Source organism: Poeciliopsis prolifica, unplaced genomic scaffold (genome assembly GCF_027474105.1).
Source record: "Poeciliopsis prolifica strain line A6 unplaced genomic scaffold, Auburn_PproV2 SCAFFOLD007, whole genome shotgun sequence".
NCBI lineage: Eukaryota > Metazoa > Chordata > Actinopteri > Cyprinodontiformes > Poeciliidae > Poeciliopsis > Poeciliopsis prolifica.
The window spans coordinates 14335638-14357874 of NW_026562382.1; the positions used below are offsets into that span (position 1 = coordinate 14335638).

Genomic DNA, 22237 nt, shown 5'->3' on the forward strand with positions numbered 1-22237 from the left:
TGACCACCCATCTCAACTGTAAGACTGATTCTGATGAGCTCTGTGGTTTAATGAGGCTGGACATCGAGATGGGAATCATTGTAACAAATGGTGAGCATGACACTAAAATGAAACAACGATGTGACTCAGTATGCGAATATAAACAACACAGTGAGAGTTATGAAAATGACAGCATACTTGATATCACGAGTCTTTATTAAAATCACTGATAAAAGTCATTTTATCGGTGATTATCACACCGATAATTGAGATAATTTACATTTGGTGATTTTCTATTAACATAGTGTGATGCATGGAAATATAAGCAGTGAGAAAACAATAATTATAAGCCTTAAACTTTAACATTTGCAGCTTAAAATATTAAGATTAATCAATACAAAGTAGTGAATATTTATGAAATGGAAAGAGTAAATAATTTCAGACAGTCAATTTCTGCAATTACAAGTGATATTTTTTGGTTACTATTCTGAAAATATAAATTTTCTTCTTTGCAAAATACTTTGAACTTAGAAAGATTAAATGAGTAGCATCTTTGAACATCAATTTTAAATTCTTGTCACAGATTCCAGTTTGTATTTAGGTATGGATTTCGATTAAGCTACTCTCTGTAAGCTCTGTAAGTTGTGTCGTATGATTGGGAAGACGTTTGTAGGTCCATCTTATGTGTAAAATGCGCTCAAACAGCAATGTACGGTAAAAATGTTTCTTCAAATAATCTTCTTCCACAATGTGGTTTTTGTATACACAGGTGATGAATGCTTCTGAGGAGCATTCAGCTCATGCATTACATTTGTACAATTCTTTAAAAAATATATGCAAAGGTATCGATCAACAAACATAAAAAAGGAGGAGCATAGAACATCATTTTCAACTTTGGCATCAGTAACCAGCCACACATTAATAGATGTATTAGAACACATTTACAGTATGCTGAAAATGACATGACATTTAAGGAATGCAGAAATGGTGTTATTATAGACACAATAACTGTCATTAGCATGGTGGAGGAGGAAAATGGAGTCACGACCACGGCAGCTGATGGGGAAATGTCATAGGGTGACTCTACACCCACTCAGTACAATAAACATTCCAAATGGGTCTGTCTTCACTATCTGTGCAAAAAGCTTGGTCCTGTAAAGAAAGCCAGCATTGTCACTGTTTCTTTTTTTTTTTTCAATTACAAAAGAAAAATATGATTTGCTGGTGCTATTCTTCTGTCAGTTGATGTATTTCAGCTAATATGTGTCAACGTTTGAGGTATGTTGATAGCTATATCAATTTATATTATCTTTTTAAGCTGCAGTACAAGCCATTTATATCTTGAAAATATTTTATTTTCCAATTTAAGAACAGATTTTTGGAGTGTTTCTAACTTTTTTGAAGATAAGAAGGTTTTCAACCATGTATTTTACATTGTCATAGCTGCCTAAAAATAATACCATCATGAGGAGACAACGCTTGCCATACAATTACCTTATTATCGTTGCATCAAAACTAATTTTTTAGCCTGTGAACTTGATTGCTAGCAAAGGCAAGAAAGTAATTGTGATTGTATGACGTATTTTTAGGACCCTGATCTCTAGCATCTCCGTCTATTAAGATATCAACTAGTTTTGATGGAAAATGTTACGTCAGAGTTGGCTTTACTTTTTATACTTACTGATGCTCTGTCTCGAGACTGTCTGGCAACACTCAGAGGGTGGCGACTGTCTGAAAGGGCTTCTGAAACACAGAGATGAGGGAAAATTAAGCCGGACATATCTAATCTAAATACAATTAAGCTAAAATAGAAGTACTTAAAATTACCTACATGGTCAATTATATATTTTGTAACACACATTTATACTTGAATCGTATATCTTAGAAAAACAGGTGACTTGAATCTGACAGGAACACTTATTGCGTCCCTGGTATTGGAAGTTGCACAAGAGAGGAATACTGGTGGAAAAACTAATGATGGCCTTCAATTTCGCACCATGTGGATGTCCTGGAGTGTGTGTGTCACTAATCTGGGGAAGACATAGCACCAATGTGCACTACAGGAAGAAGGCAAGATCTTGCATGTGTTGTAAGCTATGAGTAAAGACATCTATGACTTCTTAGGCTATGAGTCAAATGTGCAATGGGAGTAGGATGCTGCTCCTTTGAGAGCATTGTTCTTCAAAGACTTGGCATTAAATCATACAGAGTGAAGGATTTCTATAATCTAATTGGGGCAATTCAGCAGTAAGCTGAGCTTTTATCATTGGTGACACAGAATTCAGTTCATCAGGGAAAAATGAGGTGCAAACTGCCTCTGGGACAGAACAGCATTGGAGACCGCTTATGGAACAAAACTTAGATTAGTAGTTTAGAAGCAATCATACATTTGAAAGTGGAAAAAAAGCATTTATAATACAGTTTAAAAACTGTAACAGCCGGCCAATTATACTGAAAATGTATGCCTATAAAGAGCAGATAACTAATAGTTCAAACCAAGTGCAAGAATTAAGTGGGAAACTAAAGTGCCTGACAGATCAAGCCCATGTTTCACCTGTGGGTCTTCTTCTTGGGCAGGAGTGATGCTGGATCGGTCTTGTGTGACGAACTGCTGGCTTCATGGCGCTCCGCTTGGACGGAGACAGAGTCTGAGTCTCCACTTTTTTGTTGAATTCAGACTTCTTTATGATGGCTACAAAATTCAAAAAAACAAAGCAAGAGAAAACCTTTCAGGGGAGACGTCATTACAGTTAGGGGACATGAAAACACTCATCGTTTCACAATGCAATTTATTGGGGTTTAGGTACAGGTAAAAACTTTAGTTTTTTATTTTTTATTTTTTTTATTTTTTATTTTTATTTTTTTACTGTTTACATGAAATAACCAGTCGAAAAAGAATCTGTAGTGATATTCATTTTGGAGACTATTTATTTAAACAGTATTATCAATTCTTCGGTACGATGAGAAAATAATTTGCACGATTACTGAAAAAATAATGTTTGATAAAAAATACCTTTTTTCTTTTTGATCTCTTCTCTGGGTATGTAGATAGGCTCTTTGCGGACAAGTTTGCGTTCAGGCGTAGAGATGCGTCCTTTAGTTCGCCCTCCTTTAGTTTTGGGTTTGACAGATTTTTCTTGTTTTTCTGTACTTCGTTGTTTTGTCAGACTACTCTGTACGACAGCGGGTTTCTTAACTGGACTGGGCACCTTGGGTAAAAGCTCAATCGGCTCCGTTGCCATACTCCTATCATCATCTAGTAGACAAGACACGGAATAAAATAAAATAAAACACATTATCTTGCTAGAAACAGCAGCAGGAAATGGGATTGGGGTAAATACTATAATAAATGTTTTAAATGATATTACCTTGTGTGTCTACCCAGGAGCTGTCAAGGATGGAGTCATCAACTGTAGTTTCATCTCTATCGTAGCTTTCTGACCGTCCCTCGGTTTCTCTGGTCTGAGCTTCCTGTGCTGGAGAGGCAGGGGTTTCAGGAACTTCCCCTACCTCCTCAAGGCTGGCTGCCTCCAAATCTGCTTCCTCAGCCAACTCTATAGATTCATCCTCTTCTGCCTCTTCTTTCCGTGCACCAACACAAAGGCTTTCAGCCTCAGGTGGAGCAGAGAAACGAACACTGTGACCAGGTTCTTCAGCTTCATCGATGGTTTGCACCACTGTGATGAAATCGTCTTCAACCATTACCACAGATTCGATTGCACCGTGGGTCTCTGGTATCTCTTTTGTCACCTCTGCTTCTGCATTCTCCTTTTTAAGCAGATTTCCTTCAGCAAGATTTATGGAGACATTTTCTGTCTGCTGCATTCCTTTGGCTTCTACTGGCTGTTCTGAAACTATTTTGTCCATTTGAGTCAGTTTCTCTTGTTCTTTCTCCTTGTTGAGTTCCATCTCCATCTTTTCCTTCTCCCCCTTCTCTCTTATTTCTCTCTCCATCTTTTCTTTCAGTTCCTGTTCTGTTTTCTCTTTTTCCATTCTTTCATTCCTTTCTCTTTCCTCTCGCTCCATTTGTTCTTTCATTTTTTCTTCTTTCTCCTTCCTCTCCCTCTCTTCTATTTCTTTCCTTTCCCTTTCTTCTTTCTCCTTCTTCTCCCTCTCTTCTATTTCTCTCCTCTCCTTTTCTTCTTTCTCCTTTTTCTCCCTCTCTTCTATTTCTCTCCTCTCCCTTTCTTCTTTCTCCTTCTTCTCCCTCTCTTCTCTTTCTTTCCTCTCTTTTGCCTCCCTCTCTTCTCTTTCTTTCTTCTCTTTCTCCTCAATTTCTTTCATCTCCCTCTCCTGTCTCTCTTTGTGTTCTTTCTCCAGTCTTTCTGTCATCTCTTTTTCATGCCTTTCTGCCTCTTCCTTCAGTATCCTTTCTGCCTCCTCTTTCTCCCTTCTCTCTTGCTCCTTTCTTTCTTTGAATTCTGTTTCCTCCTTCATTCTTCTTTCTTCCTCATCTTTCTTTATTCTCTCAGCTGCTTCCCTTTCTTGGTCTTCCTTCATTTTCTTCTCTTGTTCGTCCCTTTCATCTTTGTTTATTCCTGAAACAGGTGAAGCTGATCTTTTGGGTGAACCGTACAACTCTCTTTGTTTAAGTTTGGAGGGTGAGAGTACCGGGGAAAGCAGTTTGTCATCATCAATGTTGCTCTCTACGGATGAAGTAGGTGATGTTTTCACAGGCCTGGCAATGCGGTCTTTGGCCATGCCAGTCAGCTGGTAAACATCCTCAGCATCCACCTCTTCATAGGCCTCTTGGTGCACCAGCTTCACTTTCTCCCGGAGCTCTTGGAGTTCCCGCTCCTCCTCAAGACTTAGAGGCCTGTCCTCCATCTCTAGCTTGCGGATCTGCCTTTCATAGTCGGCGATCTCGGTTTCTGATACTGAACCTTCACCACTGGCTTGGCGTTCGGTCTCACTCATTGACCTGTCTCCTTCCTCTAGAGTCACAGTGACAGTTGGTGTCACAAATGGCTCACTAAGCTGACCAATAGGTGTCTCACTTACAGATTTTGCTAGATGATCATGTGAATCATATTTGCTGCTTTCTTCAAGTGAATCATTTCTTTCCCTTTGGCTTTGGTCATCCCTCTTGTAAACGTTGGCATCTCCAGATGACAAAGTCTTGTCTTCCAAGGATGTATCTCTTACTGCTAATTTTCTTGCCTGTTCAGCCACTTTCTCCTCCAAGACAGAAGGGGTAAAAACTTGTCCACAGGTGTTCGTAGGGCTAAGGACATCTGCAGGGGATGGCATAGGCCCTGAATATTCACTGAACACACAATACCCCATCTCTTCCAGTTGACTGTCACTTTTTCTTACTCTAGGACTCAGCTCCCCTGAAGTCATACTAGCAAGAGGATCATCAGTGAAGATAGGAACATCATCGTTAAGTGACTTCTTCTGGATTATTTCAGGCTCTGCATTTTCTGAAGCCAGCCTGGATCGGGTACCAGCAAGGTCTAGCATCTCTGGCAAGTCCTGTGTCATCACTGATCCATTTTTGTAAGGGCCTTTATTTGGCTCAGGTGATTCAGGAGACTCAGGTTCTGGACTGACCTTCAATGGTGGTTCAGCAGTTCTTGGAGGGGAAGAGGAATCTGATGTGACAGAAGCAGCAGTCTCCAGGATGAGAGGAGGAAATGATGGAGGCTTATCTACACAGGGTGTAGAAACTGGAAGGTAGTCAGCTGACTCGTCAAGACTTCCACTTGTATATGACATGATGTCTGTGGCCAATGGGGTGAAGTTTCTTTGCCTTCCTTGTCCACTCTGATCTGATGTTCCAATGGTGATGTTGAGTGAGTAACTCCTCTGCTCTAAGGCAAGCTTACCGGGTGAAAGCCTACATTCATTACTTTTATCAGGAATTGCAAACATGTCGGTATCTCCAGGTGGAGCCTTTTTTATTCCAGGTTTATCCTTAGCTTCTGCCAGTGTGCTGTAGCTGACTTCTTGGGACTTGGAATCATCTTTATTTGTTTTTTCACCAGATCGACTCAGTTCATAATATCCCTCGCTCTTACATTCTGTACCTTCCTCAGCCTCCATAGTTGAGGTTTCAAAGTATGCTGACATACCGGATTTGTCTCTGGCCTCTCTATTTGTGTCTCCTGCCTGAACTTTAACTCCTATCGAAGAGAAGTCAGAAGGAGCAGTGATGCTGCTGAACTCCACCACCTCCACTGATGGCTGTTTTTCTGATACTGTGATTGGCTCCCCATATGTAGGCTGAAGTGTGAGAGTTGTGACTGGTTCTTTGGCTTGGATTTGAACATCTGGAGGTACAAAAGATGGCATATCCATGGTCGGGCTCTCCGGTACAACTCGTTCACCAGCAAAGAAACCTTGCATCGGAGGCTCAAAAAACTCTTCAGGGCGCTTTTCTGATCCAATGCTGTCAGGGCTCATCGACTCACTGTCCTGCTTGTCTGCATCCATCTTCAAAGCTGTAAAGATATCTGTAAGTTGACTGTTTCTATCACAAAAGAAAAGTATTGCTTTAGCATGCTATGAACAAGGATTGTTTATAAGCCGGTCAGTGGGAAAGCTTGCACACAACCAGGCAAAGCTCTCCTTTGGAAACTTACAGCACAAATACAGCCATCACTGAAGAGGTACGGCAAGATTAAGGGCCCACCATGTCACAGATGGATGAAAGACATGAGATGGAGTGTGACGGAGTCGGCGTGAGGCAACTGTAATGCTGATTTATGGGAAAACAGTTATAAGAGAAGGGAGGAGTATCCATGCATCAAAAACAACTATAAGGGATGCAGCATTTCTGTCATTCATTGAAAATCATTGCTACACTTTGAGTTAAAAGTCATAAATCATAAATCTATTAGAACATCTCATGGAACTTTGATAGCTTAATGTAATTTTCTCACCTAAGAAACAAGCATCCCAAGAATGACAGAGAAATGCTATATGTCACAAATGATGAGGAAAAAAAGCAAATTAATATAGTTTTGCTTTTTTGATGATGATATAATTGCAAATATGGTTCAACAAACACCTGTATCACACTGAGCAAGACACACCAAACACAGCTCCCTTACAAACTCTCTGTACTGAGACTGGTGATTAAAAATGCAATGCATGTTCTATCTGCGATTCATGGTAACATTAAATGTGCAGCACTGGCATACCAGCACCAAGCCATTATGTCTGAACATAATGAGAGTCTAGTAAGCTTATAAGCTGGGGAAATTAAAAAGAAAAAGCACGGTTATGTTTAGCGTCACTTCACATCATTATACCAACACGAAATGGCCGGCCCCAAAAACTACATCAAGTAAATAAAATAAAAAATAAAATAAAAAAAAAACATAAGCAAAGACACCACACAAGAAAAACAGGTTAAATTGAACAATGTGACTCTTTTCACCAACAAGCCTGTGTTGCCTTGCAGCCACAGCAGAGCGCAGAGAGGATTACTTGCCATTCCAGTAGAATAATAATGCTTATGTTATTTGCTTCCTTTCTGACACATCTTGTGTTGTAATAGAGTGGCAAATGCAGTAACATGCAGGCAGGGAGAGCAGAGGGCAAGACACACCTGTCTCATGGCTTTCCTCACCCTCTTCCTCCTCCACCATCTCTTCCTCCTCCTCCTCTTCCTCCTCTCTGTCCACAGAGCTTTCTGTGGCAGCACTAGCTGCCTCAGACTGCCCCAGGTCTACAACCTCGTCTAAGGGCTCTGTCTGATCTAAGGGTTCAGCTTTGGGGCTGTCCAGCTCGGGCTCTTCCCCACTCCACTGCTGCTCATCAAGAGCTGTTTCGGACATTGCTGCCTCTGCACTCTCCTCCTCTTCCACCTCTTCCTCCTCTTCCTCGTATTCAGCTGTAAGAGCCTCCATGGTCTCTTCTTCTCAAAAACAGGGTGAAAGGGGGTACACAATAAGACTACAGGCAACACAGACTTGGGTTATGTAAGAACATAACTTATGAGGGGATACTTTCAGCTCTGTAAAAAGGTGACCCAAACAGTTAGCTTTTTCACACAAAAACAGTGAGAAAATGGAGTATTAATTTAGAGGGATCTTGAGTGAGTGTTTAAAATAATTAACTATTTTATCACACACTTTGATAGTTGTATTTACATAAAAAAGCCATTCTCTGAAGGAAACTAGAAATGCCACAATCCAATTTATAAGTAAGATCAAATATTTTACATGTAATACACATAGTAAATTATATATTTCAATATGTCCATTTATGTGAGATATTGTGAAATGATCAAGCTACCAACTCCTTCGAAAATCTAACAGTTTTGCTGTTTATGGTTTGCAGTCTATCATGAAATAAGTGAAAACTGTCACTGTTTCCCTTTAAATAAATTACCATATAATTGGTCAACCTGCACAGCAAATTAGAGTCAGGTTCGTTTTTTCCTCGTACAATAAACATTTTGGCATGAATGCTTAATTATTTAATAATTTATCTTCAAAGTGGATTGTGTCACTTTAATATTGTCACTGATTAATTTTGGTGGGCCTTGACAAGTTTTGTAGTTAAAAGGGATTCCCTATCCATGTGAGATGAACATATAAAGGGAGGTGATAACATCTATAAAAAGATATTTGTCCTGTGATGATTAACATTTTTGGGATTGCACCATTTATAAATAATAATACTTTTACTTTAGTCAGCTCCAGGATCTATGACTGAATCTTTGTGGTAGGAAGTCCACCTCCAGCACCTCCCCTAAAAATAAACTTTTTTCAAAACACCTTTGAAAACCTAGTTTTATTTACTGGATTTACAACTTGGAAAATTTTGTTCATATTTAAAATGAACAAAATGATACAGTCATTCACTTATTCCTTCATACACAGGCAGGTTTAGTGTGTATGTATATGAATGGGTAAATGACTAATTGTAATAAATTCTATATATTCACAACATTTAAAAGTGCCATTTAGACTACACTTAATTTAGATTTCATACTACCACTCATCTTTAAGTGTGGGGAAAAATTCAAATTCTGAGCCAGATGCAATAACAGTTTCAGATTTTGAACTACGTCTGAAGTGCATGTGAGCATGATGGAGCTGAAAGTCTTCCTAGTTGCCACACTGTAAGTGTTAAGTCTTTGTGATTTGGATATACACACAGTACACCACAGTGAAAAAAACTGGAGTAATCTCAAGGAATGGACTACAGAACCAAGACTGGAGGGGAGGGGTGTGTGCATAGAGGATATGCACAGTTTCTGAGGCAGTTATGGGAGCAGTGGAGCTACAGTCATGTCCTGAGAGTCGGCTTTGTGGGCAACAATGTTGCTGATGAAAATGCTCACTGAGTGGCTCACAAAAACACATTGTCGTACTTTATACACATCACTGATATGTACTAGAGTTAACGGCGGGGCAACCACAGCTAGCAACTGTTTCGGTTAAAATGAATGACAAGAAAAAGTATGACTGGTAAATAAAAATGTCAGATTTTGAGTGGATCCACATCACAAAGGACACGCAAACATCACACCAAGACAGACAAAGAGACGAACTGAAGGACGGAGAGACGGAAGGACAAAAAGAGGGTAGGAATGAAGGAAGAAGGTAGTATCACAAAAGGAAAACAACAAAGGAGCGAGGAGATGAGGGGAGAATGGCAAAGAGGAACCATGCGTGGTTCACCTTCAATCTGTCTAAAGGCCACGCCGTGCCCTGTGGGGCGAGCGCCCGAGTGCGTCCACTCTGGGCTGAACAATGGGTGCTCATAGTACTCCTCGTCGGAGTGGTAGGGGTCGTCCTCGGGCACGGAAACTGAGATGGAGGGGGCGAGGAACTTGCACCTCTCCCGAGAATTTTGGAAGCGGCGGAGAGGGCCTGCCTCCTCCTCATCCCCTACATCTACGAACAAGACAGACACAAGGAGAAGAACTGCAGGGAAATTTGGACACACAGACCGAAAGAGAGACAGTGAAAAGAAGGAAAAGATAAAAAGAAGAAAATGAAGAAAACACACAAAGAATGACCATCTTAAAAGGGATTTTAATAAATGATCTTCATAGTTGTATTTTAATGTCCAGATGGTTTTGCTAACTATAAATATTTATCTGCACCACTTGCAGCACAGGCAAGCACCACATTTTTCATAAAAGTCCTCCTATTTTTAATGTGGTTATTTAGTGGGGAAAAATCTCATGAGAAGACAAATAGCAGGTGCCACATATTGGCAGCCAAGTGGCATGGTGTGTTTCCAATTCACAATAATAATGTTATTTAATGATTATTTGGCAGTGATGCCATAAAACTCTTTTCCATCTTACTATTCCAACTACAGATGTGGGACTTTAGCTTGAATGGTGTGTTGTCGTAAGTTGAAACACAGACTGAGTTTACAGCAACACATCAACTGAGTCTGGGGGTAAATGAAAAATTCATATTTAAAATATCTTGTGAAGTCTACATATAGGTATATATAATGCTCGTGGCCTCCATCTCTTCAAACTCCAGGCAATTTTGTTCATATATAAAGCAACATGAAGTCTTTATAAGCCAGGTGGACTCTACCTGGAAACCAAAAATGTGTTGTCAATGGGTCTCATAATGTGATTTTGATCCAAAGCATATTGTCAAAAGTTGTAGAAGAAGAGCAAGGATTGTGCTATTAGCAAAAGAATGCCAAACAAAGTCCTTTCAAATGCTAAGCAGGTGATGGGTCAAAAGTTGTTCAAATGGAAAAAAGGTTATTCACCTTACATGACTTTTGTAGCTAAACCTAATTATTAAATTAGTCTTTAATTTATTTATATATGTAAAAGGAGATAAAGAAATCCATAAAGCTGAGTAATAGGTCATGCTAAAGTGTTTAACTTGGGCAAACTGTGGACATTTAATTTTTTTAATAGAGGGTTTAGCCTGTTTTTGTCTTAAGATGGACATTTTTTTGCAGACAAAAAAAGCTTCAGAATAAAACAAAAAAGAAAGATATTTAGAAGAAGAAAACAAAATTCAAAAGTTTTAGTAGAAGAAAATAATGTAAGAAAAAGCTTGGCAGAGAAGAACAGACACATAACACACACAGCAACAAGTGGACAAGCAACTCAAATGAATCAAAGCTTTGGGGGCCAGCCTTTATCTACCTAAGAATATCAAACAAGGCAACATTTGATGGAGACATCTGCTCCTTTCTAATATTATAGAACATAAATAGAAAGTTAACACTAACAGGAACAAAGAGGTTTTTTTTTTTTTTTTATTCAGTGAAGGACATATAACCAGAAAAACACTTCTAGTCTAAACTGCAAAATGAACACGTTTTTTCAAATATCTAAACCTTGGTATTTTTCAGACCAGTCAAAAATAGAGTCACCAACTGGTGACTTTAGATAAATTCGGGTGGCAGTATTTTAATTTAAAAATGAAACATTATAATCTGTTTAGATAATCATGGATAATGAGACATTAAAATTGTTATTCTCAGATATTCGGATAATATAATATCGCACCAATAAACAGATTTTTTAAACAGAGATATTTTCTTATCGTTTCCTCAACCATGGAGAAGACGGCTGACAGTTGTCCAGCCAATAATCACTGACACCTTCCACAAGGTAAGTCACAAAATATTCTCACTAAAGAAGCTGGAGTGTCAGCTTCTTTAGTGAGAATATGACACTCACTAAAGAGTGTGTGTCATATTCATTAGAAAGTTGAGTGGATGAAAACTGTTCTAGAAAAATACTCATGCAATTGGGACAACTGTAACTTTAAGAAACTTGTGCAGGACAAGCCATTCAAGAGTTTGCACTGTAGGTGATTCACAATGTGGGCAGCAGCTGGAGTCAGCTCTTCAAGAGAAACCACACACAGTTATGTGAACCATCATAGTTCTTATGTAATCAGATTCTGAACAAGACAAGGGGAGAAGCATTTTTACTCATTCAGAATATCCATGTCTCCAATTGTAGAGCAATCGTGGAGGGGGACTGAATCAGACTTCCTTTGAAATCTATTGAGGTTTCCACTGTCAGTGATGATTTTTGACATCCATGTCATCTTCTAGTCCTCTGTGTTTCCTTTAGTCTAGAGTCAGCACCACAGTATATTTTACCACTTTGTGATTCCTGCTTATCAGCAGAAGGAGGCCCTATTGTATCAGTGTGCCTGACTTATAAACTACATCCACATACAAAAAAATAAGTCAGACAAAAGACAATGAGCAGAAAACCCAAAGACATACAAAACATAAATTAATCAAAGAAACAACTAACAAGAAGTTGAAGGGTTACCTAATATGGTTGATTTTAGTGTGAGGGAAGACAGACATGTAGAGTTTAAAAAATGGGTTTTGGATGAAGAGGATCGTATAAAAAGACTATACCTGTACCAACACAGTCTACATGCAGGTGGAAGTCTCTTTCACTCTGGATGGACGATGGCAAAAATGAAGGTTTTCAGGATGACTATGTTCCAGGCATAGGATGGTGGAGAGGTGGTAAGATATTACAGGAAATGTATGACAGGAGAAAGAAGAACATGATGTAGCTTTTCGCAGCTCGGTTTTGGCTTACTTAACACGCATCATTTTGCTGTTTGTCCCACTGGAGACTGGGAGAAACCCTTGTGTGAGGGGTAGCGCATATACACAACCCCAACAGGTACAGTCAACGGAAAGAAGGAAACCACACTCTAGTTTAATAGAAGTATGCACTCTTTATTCTTGGCCTACCTTGCTCCAAGGGACCAAAGTGTTCAGCTGCAGGTGAAAGGGGAGGGGAGGGAGGCAAGTTGGTGGTATCTTCAACTGTAAAGAGGCATTTTGAGAAGGTGAGTCAAGCATACAGCCACATGAATCCAACGAAGATGATACACTGAAAGAATAAGCTCATTTATATAAATGTAGGACATACAGATGTATGGCAAGTAAAAAGCTGATTTTTGAAGTCTTTCAAAGTTAGGTGCTTAAAATGGATGATTGTTTACTCTGTACATGCATATTCTCCAAAGAATGTATAAGATTCTAAGGTGGAATGAACAATGCTTTGCAAAAGTGTATATAGATCCAGAATCTTTGTCCAATTATTACTAAATGCATACACACTTCAATGAATTATTTTTTATTATTTGAAGTGATAGAAAGGGAAGAAAAAAATGTAAAGAATTGGCACGGAAGCCTTAAAACTTTTTCTGAGATTATTAGTAAACAAGTGGCATCATGAACCAAATGCACACCAAACAGGTCAAGGATAAAGTGATGCAAACATTTAAACTAGGTTTAGGTTTCTAAAACAATATCCCAAATACACAGTTTACTCATCTCAAAACATCAAATATGCTCATCCTCCTATGTATTACTCAGAGAGGCAGCCAGAAATGTATGGTAACTCTGGAGGAGCTGCAGAGCTTCACAGCTCAGATTGAATAACTTGTTAAAAGGAGAGCTATTAGATCTGAACTCTACAAAGTTGTTCCTCGTTGAAGAGTCGGAAGCAGAAAGGCACTATGAAAAGAAATGTTTTATTTTTTTTTTTAATTAGCCATGTAGGCAACAGAGCAATCATGTGAAAAGGTCAGATCAAACCAAAATGAACCTTTTGGAATACCTATAAAGTGTTATGTGTGGTTAAAAAGAAATAGCACTGCATATCAACCTGATGCTTTTTCTTAACAGGGAGTTGAGAAAAGATGGATGGAGTTAAACTCAAGGCATTGCTGAAAGAAAACATATCAATATTTATGAACAGAGATTTAAAAGAGGTCGTTTTACAATGCACTGACTCCAGGTTTCCAAAGACAAAAGCATGCTACAGCTTTCAAGATTTAATTTACAAACAGCTTGTAAACTGTGTATCACTTTCTTTCTACTTCACTACTTTTTTTTCAGTCTATTACATCAAATCCCAGTAAATTTATTTCAAGTTTGTAGTTGTAATGAGGAAAAAATGAGAAGTACGTTATGCCCTGCAAAGCACTGACAAAGATTCTACTATAACATACTGTAGATGAACCGTTGAACTTCAGGTGTGAAAACTGCTGACTCAAAGCTGCCTCAGTAGGTCTTTGAATCCCCGGATAGTTGCCGGCAGTGTGTCCTAACCCTTACTCAACGCTAGCTAGCATAGACTCCAGTTCTGTGAGATAAGCACACAAGATTTTTTTTTCCCTCTTCCTACTTCCCTGTAGCACTTATGCCAGTATTAGGATCTCACCTGACGGCAGCCGCTGAGTCTCCTGTTCTCCCTTTAGCACCGCCACTGCCTCTGCTGTCACTTCCTGCACAATCCGTGCCGAAACTTGCTCTGAAAATAGAAAATCACACAAACCCACAATGTAATTAAAATGTTGAACTTCAGGTGTGTATTTATCCTTTCATAGATGGTAAGGGTTTTATTTAATCTATTAATATTAAATCTTAGAAATGTAAATTTAAAAAAAAAGGCTACAATAACCTCATTTTAGTATGAAAGATCCTCTTTGTGTCATAATGTTAAAGCATCATCTTCAAAGAAAAGGAATCAAGATACGATTTGTGATGTCCCCAAACCAAATTTATTTTTGATTTTACCTTAAATATAAGAAATATTATTGTTTGTTTTTTTTTCTAGCATTGAACAAAAAAGAAAATCAAACAAAAAAATGTTATTTTACAGAGCAATAAGTATTTGCTCTGATTGGGAAAAATCTTAAAAACTACTGGTAGGTTTGTGAAACAATCTTTTGAGTTTCTTTTATATGCTTAAATTTATGACTTTCATTTAGGCACACAAAACTCACCACGGTACTCAGAGTAAACAGTAGATGCTAGTGCACAGAAAATATGCATGTATTCAGTTCTGGCAGTAAAAGCATAATCCATAGAGTATGCACATTCTTCATGTTCATTCTCAGCCCATATTCAACCAAATATATATTTGTTAAAGTAAGGGTATCTATCTGACAAGTGCCTCTGAAGGTTATAAAAATGAAGATGTGCATGACAAGCCGACATGGAAATCACATGGTCCATTCTGATATGCCACCTTTAAAAATGGTGACAAGCAACAGTTGGTAACCTCATTTGTATTCTGAGTATTGGTGCCTGTATGGATTTCTTCTGTTTATGCTTTTGTTGTCACAGTTCAGTAGTGTACTCTATATGTTCCTTCTATCTCTTTTAGCTACTTGTAAAGCTAAACCTACAGGAAATGACGTGCAAAGGAAAGCTCTGCTTAGAAGAAATGACACCCTGGGGAACGCCCTCTCTGGGGAGAAGCTTAGACAGAGGCTAACAAAAGAGGCTTGTCGCCATTTTGACTGTTAGCTCTCAAAGGTAGCATGACAGAATGGACCAGCTGTATTTTGGTATAATAAATGGAATTCATGAATTCAGCCTCATAAATCAAGAGCTCAGCCAAGGTTGAATCTCTGCAGTAGCTATACTGTTGCATTGTACAAGCAATTTGAACATCAGAATTGTTTATGACTAATAAAGTTCCAGAAAGAAAGGCAGTGATGTACGCAACATTTCGTAACTCCTTCTTTAAAAACTGTGAAATAAACTGAAGCAGTTTAAGTCGAACCACCTTTGGATTTATGTTTATAAAAGCCTTTGTGCATCTTTTTTTTAAAAAAATCATGCACAGAGCCTTGATTTGGAGTGGTTATAGGACTGAATGTTTGATGTGATAGCTTTAACATGCTGCTGTTTCAGATTTTTTTCAATTCATCATCACCCACACACCACATAATCTGGCAGCCATACACACTCCCACTGTTGCACACACACACACACGCTTCTTCCGGGAGCATTTAATGTTGCCCACTCACCAACTCAAAGCAGCCAGCTTCTCATTATCAATAGCAACAAAAAATACATTTTCAGTGTTTCCAGGGAAAAATCCTTTCTTCTATTAATAGACAAATTGTTCTCAAGTCAAGACCATTTGACTTCACTTGGTTAAAAAAAAAAGCAGATTTGTGTGAATTTTTTTCTTTCTTGGATATTTGTTTCTTGTTCTATTTTTTAGAAATTTGAATTTACGGTTTATGATCAGCAGTTTGCTTCTGTTTGTTGAAACTAAAACATTGAATTGCACACCAAATGATGTCGATGTTTACCAGACAAAGGTTAAAATGTTATGAAAAAAAAAGGGGGTGTGGTGGGAGAATCAGTAAAACAGACAGAAACAGAAAAAAACTTAGATGAGCTGCGTGGGAATATAAGACACATTCACTTAGAAACTGTAAAAAGTGAGGGGAACCTTGTCCACGTTGATTTGGCCCAGTGACGCCTTGTGACTTATCTGCATTTTAACAAACTCTCCAAAATTGTCAACATACCTGCCTAGAAAAAAAGTTGTGCCCTGACAAAAGGTTGCAGGAACCAGGCAAACCATGAAAAAAGTGTGACTGGAAAATAGAGAAGTGCTCCACAGTCTACAACAAACTGAAGACTTGCTCACTATGACCACTGCGTTTCAGTTTCCATTCTCTGAAAAGTGATTTAAATAGTCTCAAAGTACAGCCAGCAGACATCTCTTGTATAAAAATGTGAAGGTTATTTATGTTGATTTAACTCCAGTGGTTTGATAATAATTGAAAGCTTAATAACATAAGCGATCAATGTAGAAAAGAGATGCAAATTCATGAAGTTGTCTAGAAAACCAAGCCCTAATTTCCTGCCTCAGCAAATCCAGACGTTACATCCAAACAGCTGATTGTACATCACTGGGTTTGGGCAGGTGACGTTTTTAGAAAGGACTCTCAAAATCAGCTTTTTTGACTCATGGGTCACATTTTGTCAGTGAACATTTTATGAGTGTATAAACACAATGTATTTACATTTACTTCCAGAGTCACCATCTCAGGTCCATCTGTCAGTCAGAGACAAGACACACGTCACAGGATGTATCATGCTTACGAGTATCCAGCTACCACTGCCAGAACATATAAAACATTTTAAATCAGTTGTTATGTTGTATGTTTTATAGCTTTTTAAAAAATATATAAATACTTTATGCTAATTTAGTTTTGGGATTTTTTTTCTTTTTTCGGTTATTGAAATGCAGGAATTTTGTTTCTAATTTGCATAGTAAGCCAAAACATTCAAACATGAATTTTGTATCAAGTGCTAATAGTTTCAAAACCACTTCACAATATTCACAACCCTGATGATCTTGACCTGCTATGGACAAGGCACATCACCAGTGTTAAATGTCCATCAACATAAATGTCCTCAATTAGTCTCCAACAAACAGAGAAATGAGAGGAAAGTAAAAATACTTTGAAGAGATAAAGATATTTTGTTGTGTGATAGAAATGATGGAGAATCTTAATCATCACAGATAGAATTACCAATATCAATTGAAATCAATTCTGTTGATTCATTGTGCTTTGTGCCTTTGAGATACAAGTTTTTTATATATAATGATGAAAAAAATAGGAATTGTATCTGCTCTAAGTAGTTAGATCAGAGTTCGGGAGGAAGAATTGAGGTTTGGTGGAAACAGACAGCTGTGTACCATCCATGACACAATCTATTGTAATGACTGAAAAATTAACCAATAGAAGAAGACCTTTCTATACTTTCATGCCATTGCCAAACTCTGAGTTGTCATCACTCATACTAATTATGTGAAAGCGGTGACACCTAATTAATTTAAGAAAAAAATAATTTCTCCCTATAGTCAGGCTGTTGGTACAAAGTATGTTGGTATGTTTTTTTTTCTTTGAGAAACATTAAGATTGTGCTTACATCAGCTAAATGAAATACACGTCAGTCAAAGATCCTTCATACTCCCAAATCCAGGCACCCCAAACTCTCTCTAACTGTTCTTCTTTCTCATTAACAAATTCTGTTCCTTCCTCCTTCTTTTCTCCTTTTTTTTTTTGTGGCCACTCATAACATGGCTGACTGACTTTTTCAACTTTCTTTCAAAGGAAAGTCAAGAGGACAATTTTGTGCTTCACTGGTTCTCACGGTGACTGAGGAGCTTTTCAGGGGGAGAGGGAGCCTAGTGAGAACCAACTTCTGTCACCCGCCCTGCCCCACTTAGCCCTCACTCTGCCCTGCTCTGAGGAGATGCTAATGAAATGCGACAAGATGCAAAGCAGACAAACAGCTTCACATGACGCTACTGAAGTGGTGTGCAAATTACTCATAACGTTAATATACAGCTTAAAACTATTATTACAGATAATAATGTGAAAAATGACGTTTTTGAAAATGAAATTATTTGTAAGCAGTCATCAGTCATTTACAACACCTTGCAAAGATGGTGTTGTGGCTGTAACATTTTCTCATGTTAAAGCCACAAACTTAAATATATTTTACAAAACTATCAAAATCTGCAAAGATATTGGTATCTACATAAATTAACATGTAGGGCATGAAAGTATTATTCAAAGATGCAACCAAGAATCCCATGCGAACTCTGCAGGCTGCAGTTGGAGAATCTGATCACCTTTAATCTTTTTAGCTGTGCCATAGACAAATTTGGCCTTCATGAAGCAATTGCAGTTTGAATAAAGATACGTGAGTAACGGTTACTCTCTGAACCACTGTAATCATCATTAAGAGCTGGTATCTGTAAAAACCTCAATGATGGAGACAAGCGATGTAAAATTAGCTCTTTGTCAGCACATACTAAATTCCTTTGTCTGTGGCAAGCTGGAATTAAAAAAGAACAAAGTTTTGAGAAAATGGTGGGGGACTGTTGCTATCGTTACACTACTAGCACCACTGGTTGCCAGTCTGGTCTTCTGGGTGTGAGTGAAGACAGGGTCTGGCCAGCACAGAGAAATGCTTTATGTGTTAATTACAGCGTAGTTAATAACAGTATGTATCCTAGAGAGTGCAGCAAACCCACTCACTGCAGATACAATCCAAAGTATCAGCTCAAACACACTGAAAAGGTTGCATGCTGTATGCAGCACAGCCCACAGCTTTGTAAAGAGTGAGTACACTATCAATTCAGCTTATTCACTTCAGTGTAAAACTGCTTTATCAATCCCAAAGGGGGATCCCAAAGTTTAAGTTAAAATATTAAAAAATAGTAGTGCTCCTTTATTTAAACACACATATAAAACTTCAGCAAGAATAAAATGCACACAAACTCAAAAAAACCAGACCTAGACAACTAATATGCTGTATATCCACAGATTTCAAAAGGAGCAAAGCATAGCAGCCACTTGGCCAAACCATGGCATCATAAAAGGATTTTTAACATATTATTGCACCATTTCAATAATATTTGAAATGATCATTATTTAAATTATTAAATTAATAAAAAAAAAAAAACTAAAACCAAACTGGCATATTAACAAATGTTGATCTACCAAGCAGTAACTCTTGTTGCTTGAAGCAAACTTGCTGCTTGAATCAAAATGACAAAATGGATTTTGTCATTTTGATTCATGACAAAATTCATGTTTTGTCATGAATCAAAACAATGTTTCTGACCTTATTATTTTGTGCTCTAACCACAGACTTTTTCAACCAAGGGATTAATGAACACTGTTGGCCTAATGCTCCAGGGTTATATTTTACCTCATACTCTTTTGTAATGTAAAATATTTCCAAAGTTTACACTTTGTGCTCAAACAAAAAAGAAGTGAAGTTAGAGAGATAAATGTAAATTCACAAAATCTGAGGGCATTTTACCTGCAGTGATAGCGGGAGCTCCAGCTAGTTCACCATTAAATCCATTCTCCCTTGCAGTGTAAGGAGCGGTGGTCATGTGGATCCCTCCAGGTTGGCAGGTCCGATAGGCTGATGAAGAGTAGCTGTTTGCACCATGGGTGCCGCCAGGTTCTTGCCCCCCTGACGGGTCCCACTGGGGGGCGCTGTCTTCTGGCTGTCGACTGTCTGCCATGCTGTTGCTAAATAGCAAGACCGGGTAAAGGTTTGGGAATCTCAATTTCTGGGTGACAGACAAAAGGAGATTCAGGAGTGAGGTAAGAACTGCAATATTAGTGACGTTACATAAAGGAGAATGAACAGACTCGGGCTGTAGGACGCACTGCATCAGTCACATTCACAAATCTCTTTTTGTCAGTCATAATCCCGGCCCCAGCACCACCGCTTCACTGGCAACAGTTATCTGACTATGGATGTGTGCTTGTGAATTTGTTTGTAGGTGGTGAGTTATTGGGTTTGGCTTTATACCTGGCAGATGACAACCTCTGTAAAAAAAACAATATTGATTTCCATGTGCGCTGTGTAATGACTCATGCAGTTAGTGGGTCAGGTGGAATAAACAACTGGTAAAAATTAACAGAGGAGACACCGAGTTTTAAGCATTCAAGAAGGGCTGATGTAAGCAATGGGCTCCAGGTAGTCAGTATTGAAAAATGAAAAAAGCAGTTGAGACATAAAAGTGGCAAATGCTTAAAAAAAAAGGGAAGGTTTCTGCTATATTTTCATTTTAAAAATGCATGTTTGCATGTTTTCCAGACTCAATATTCTACAAATGTATTAGCGGTTTTTTATCAGATAATGGATATTTTAGTATAACGAATTAACCTAGTAAGATATTAATGTTTTTTTTATATTTTCCTTGTTTTATTTTGCATTACAAAACATGTTGCTGTAGCTGGTTTCTTATTATGCCAAGTGGTAAACAGATGTTTCCATCTACCATCTGGACAAACGTAGATCAGTTTAAAACTAATTTAAAATATACAGTATAAAGACTGAAGTTAAATACAATCTTTTAAATCACAGCAAGACAAAGTCCCAAAAAACAGAAATATCAAAAAAATGTTCTTTTACATAAAGCTTTACAAATGCTCAAGTTTTGATGTGGAAAAGAAACTATCTCAATTAATGTAAAAACACTATTTCAGAAATAGTTTTTTTTTTCTTTTCAATAATAAAATATCAAATTAAGACAAGAAATTCTGACAATTTTTGCACTCATTTTTTACCTTACTTAATCAGACTTGGATAAGATCTGATTCATAGGAACGCTGATAATGTAAAATAACTTTAGCTTGCAGTAACTCAAACTTTATACCTGAGGTGGACACAGAAACTCTCTCATTGCTGATCAAAGTTGATCAACAAACAGGGAGAGAAGCTGAATGCAGAAGACACTGATGAGTCTGTGTAATTAAAGACAAAATAAAGGAACGATTTACAGGACTGCCACGTAGCAAGCAATAAATAAACCTAAAGTTCTCATCTTGTTGTCTTTTTCACATCTGAGAATTATAAAAGTTAAAAAAGCAGATGTTGATTTTTTTTTTGTTTTTTTATGATTATTTGCATATTTTTTTCACTGTTGTCCCAGTTTTTAATGAGGCAGTTCCAGTCTCCAGCGACACAAGAAGCACATTCAATTTACCGCAGTCTAACAGTAAAAGGGCTGAAGTAGAGACAAACAAAGGGCGTAGTGGTGGGTTTTACAGGAAGATAAGTGGCTGGCAGTACCTGAGCTGTGTGTAAGCGTTTGTGTTGAGGTAATTTGTCATTTAGCTCTGCAGTCCACAGAGATCCTGAGAGTGAAGGGAAGCCTAATGGAGAAAACAGGAGTCAATAACTGCAGCCTGAACGCAAGGCGATGCTACAGTGAGCACTACTCACTGAATTCACAGTACAAACCACATTCCTGATTAATGTCTACTCACATAGATTACCTAGCAGACTGTAACTGCACCCAGTAAAGAGAATGGTGCTGGTAGCTATAACAAGAATGAAAGTAAAGCACACATTTTTGTAATAATTTACAGTGTAAATAAATATATATTATTTGTTTTATTCCATTATAAATTGTGTAATTGTAAATATAATATATTGGAATTGAAAAGGAAAAAGGAAATAGTCGACGAGAGAAGAAAACCCTTTTGGAAGAAATAAAATGAACTAAAGAAGATTAGAGTATTTTTGCTAATAAGGGAATGTACACTAAGGAGAGTAGAAAAGTCATTTGTTTTACAGGCCTGAACTAATTTAACAAAGTAGCACTGCTTTGCCCAAAAAGCAATGTCACTGCTTAATCACCATATTTCAGCTTGGTAATTATGCTGAAATATTTTGTGGAAAATCTTAAGCGCAGAGTTGATGTACACTTTGTGACCAAAATCTCTTCACAAAGTGCAAAAACAAAAAAATTAAAAAATCCAAACTCTAGTTGTAAGACATTTATATTAATGCTTTACATTACAGCTAAGAAATAAATGTGACAGAATTTTTTTTCCACTATTTTTCTTGACATTTTTATTTTGATCATAATATGAAAAAAAAATTGTTTAGTTTAATATTTAATTTTTTTGTGTTTTCATGGGGTAATAAAACAACCCAATGACCTATTCCACTGAAGAAAAGAGAA

General features: G+C 37.8%; 1 protein-coding gene across 6 annotated transcripts in view; it reads right to left on the minus strand.

Moving 5' to 3' along the window:
- Positions 1-22237, minus strand: part of map2 (microtubule-associated protein 2) — a 76596-nt gene that overhangs the window by 12937 nt on the left and 41422 nt on the right. For 3 of the 6 annotated variants that reach the window (XM_055032372.1, XM_055032371.1, XM_055032369.1), the window contains exons 4-12: positions 19570-19828; positions 14138-14227; positions 12658-12732; positions 9618-9833; positions 7535-7843; positions 3348-6422; positions 2993-3235; positions 2534-2671; positions 1661-1722 (exon numbers count right to left, since the gene is read on the minus strand). In XM_055032372.1, the coding sequence (XP_054888347.1) occupies positions 1661-1722; positions 2534-2671; positions 2993-3235; positions 3348-6422; positions 7535-7843; positions 9618-9833; positions 12658-12732; positions 14138-14227; positions 19570-19780 (4419 nt within the window). In that variant the 5' untranslated portion in view covers positions 19781-19828. Of the gene's footprint in view, positions 1-1660; positions 1723-2533; positions 2672-2992; positions 3236-3347; positions 6423-7534; positions 7844-9617; positions 9834-12657; positions 12733-14137; positions 14228-19569; positions 19829-21339; positions 21423-22237 lie in introns of all 6 variants that reach the window. The other 3 variants (XM_055032370.1, XM_055032373.1, XM_055032375.1) reach the window with 3 other exon arrangements.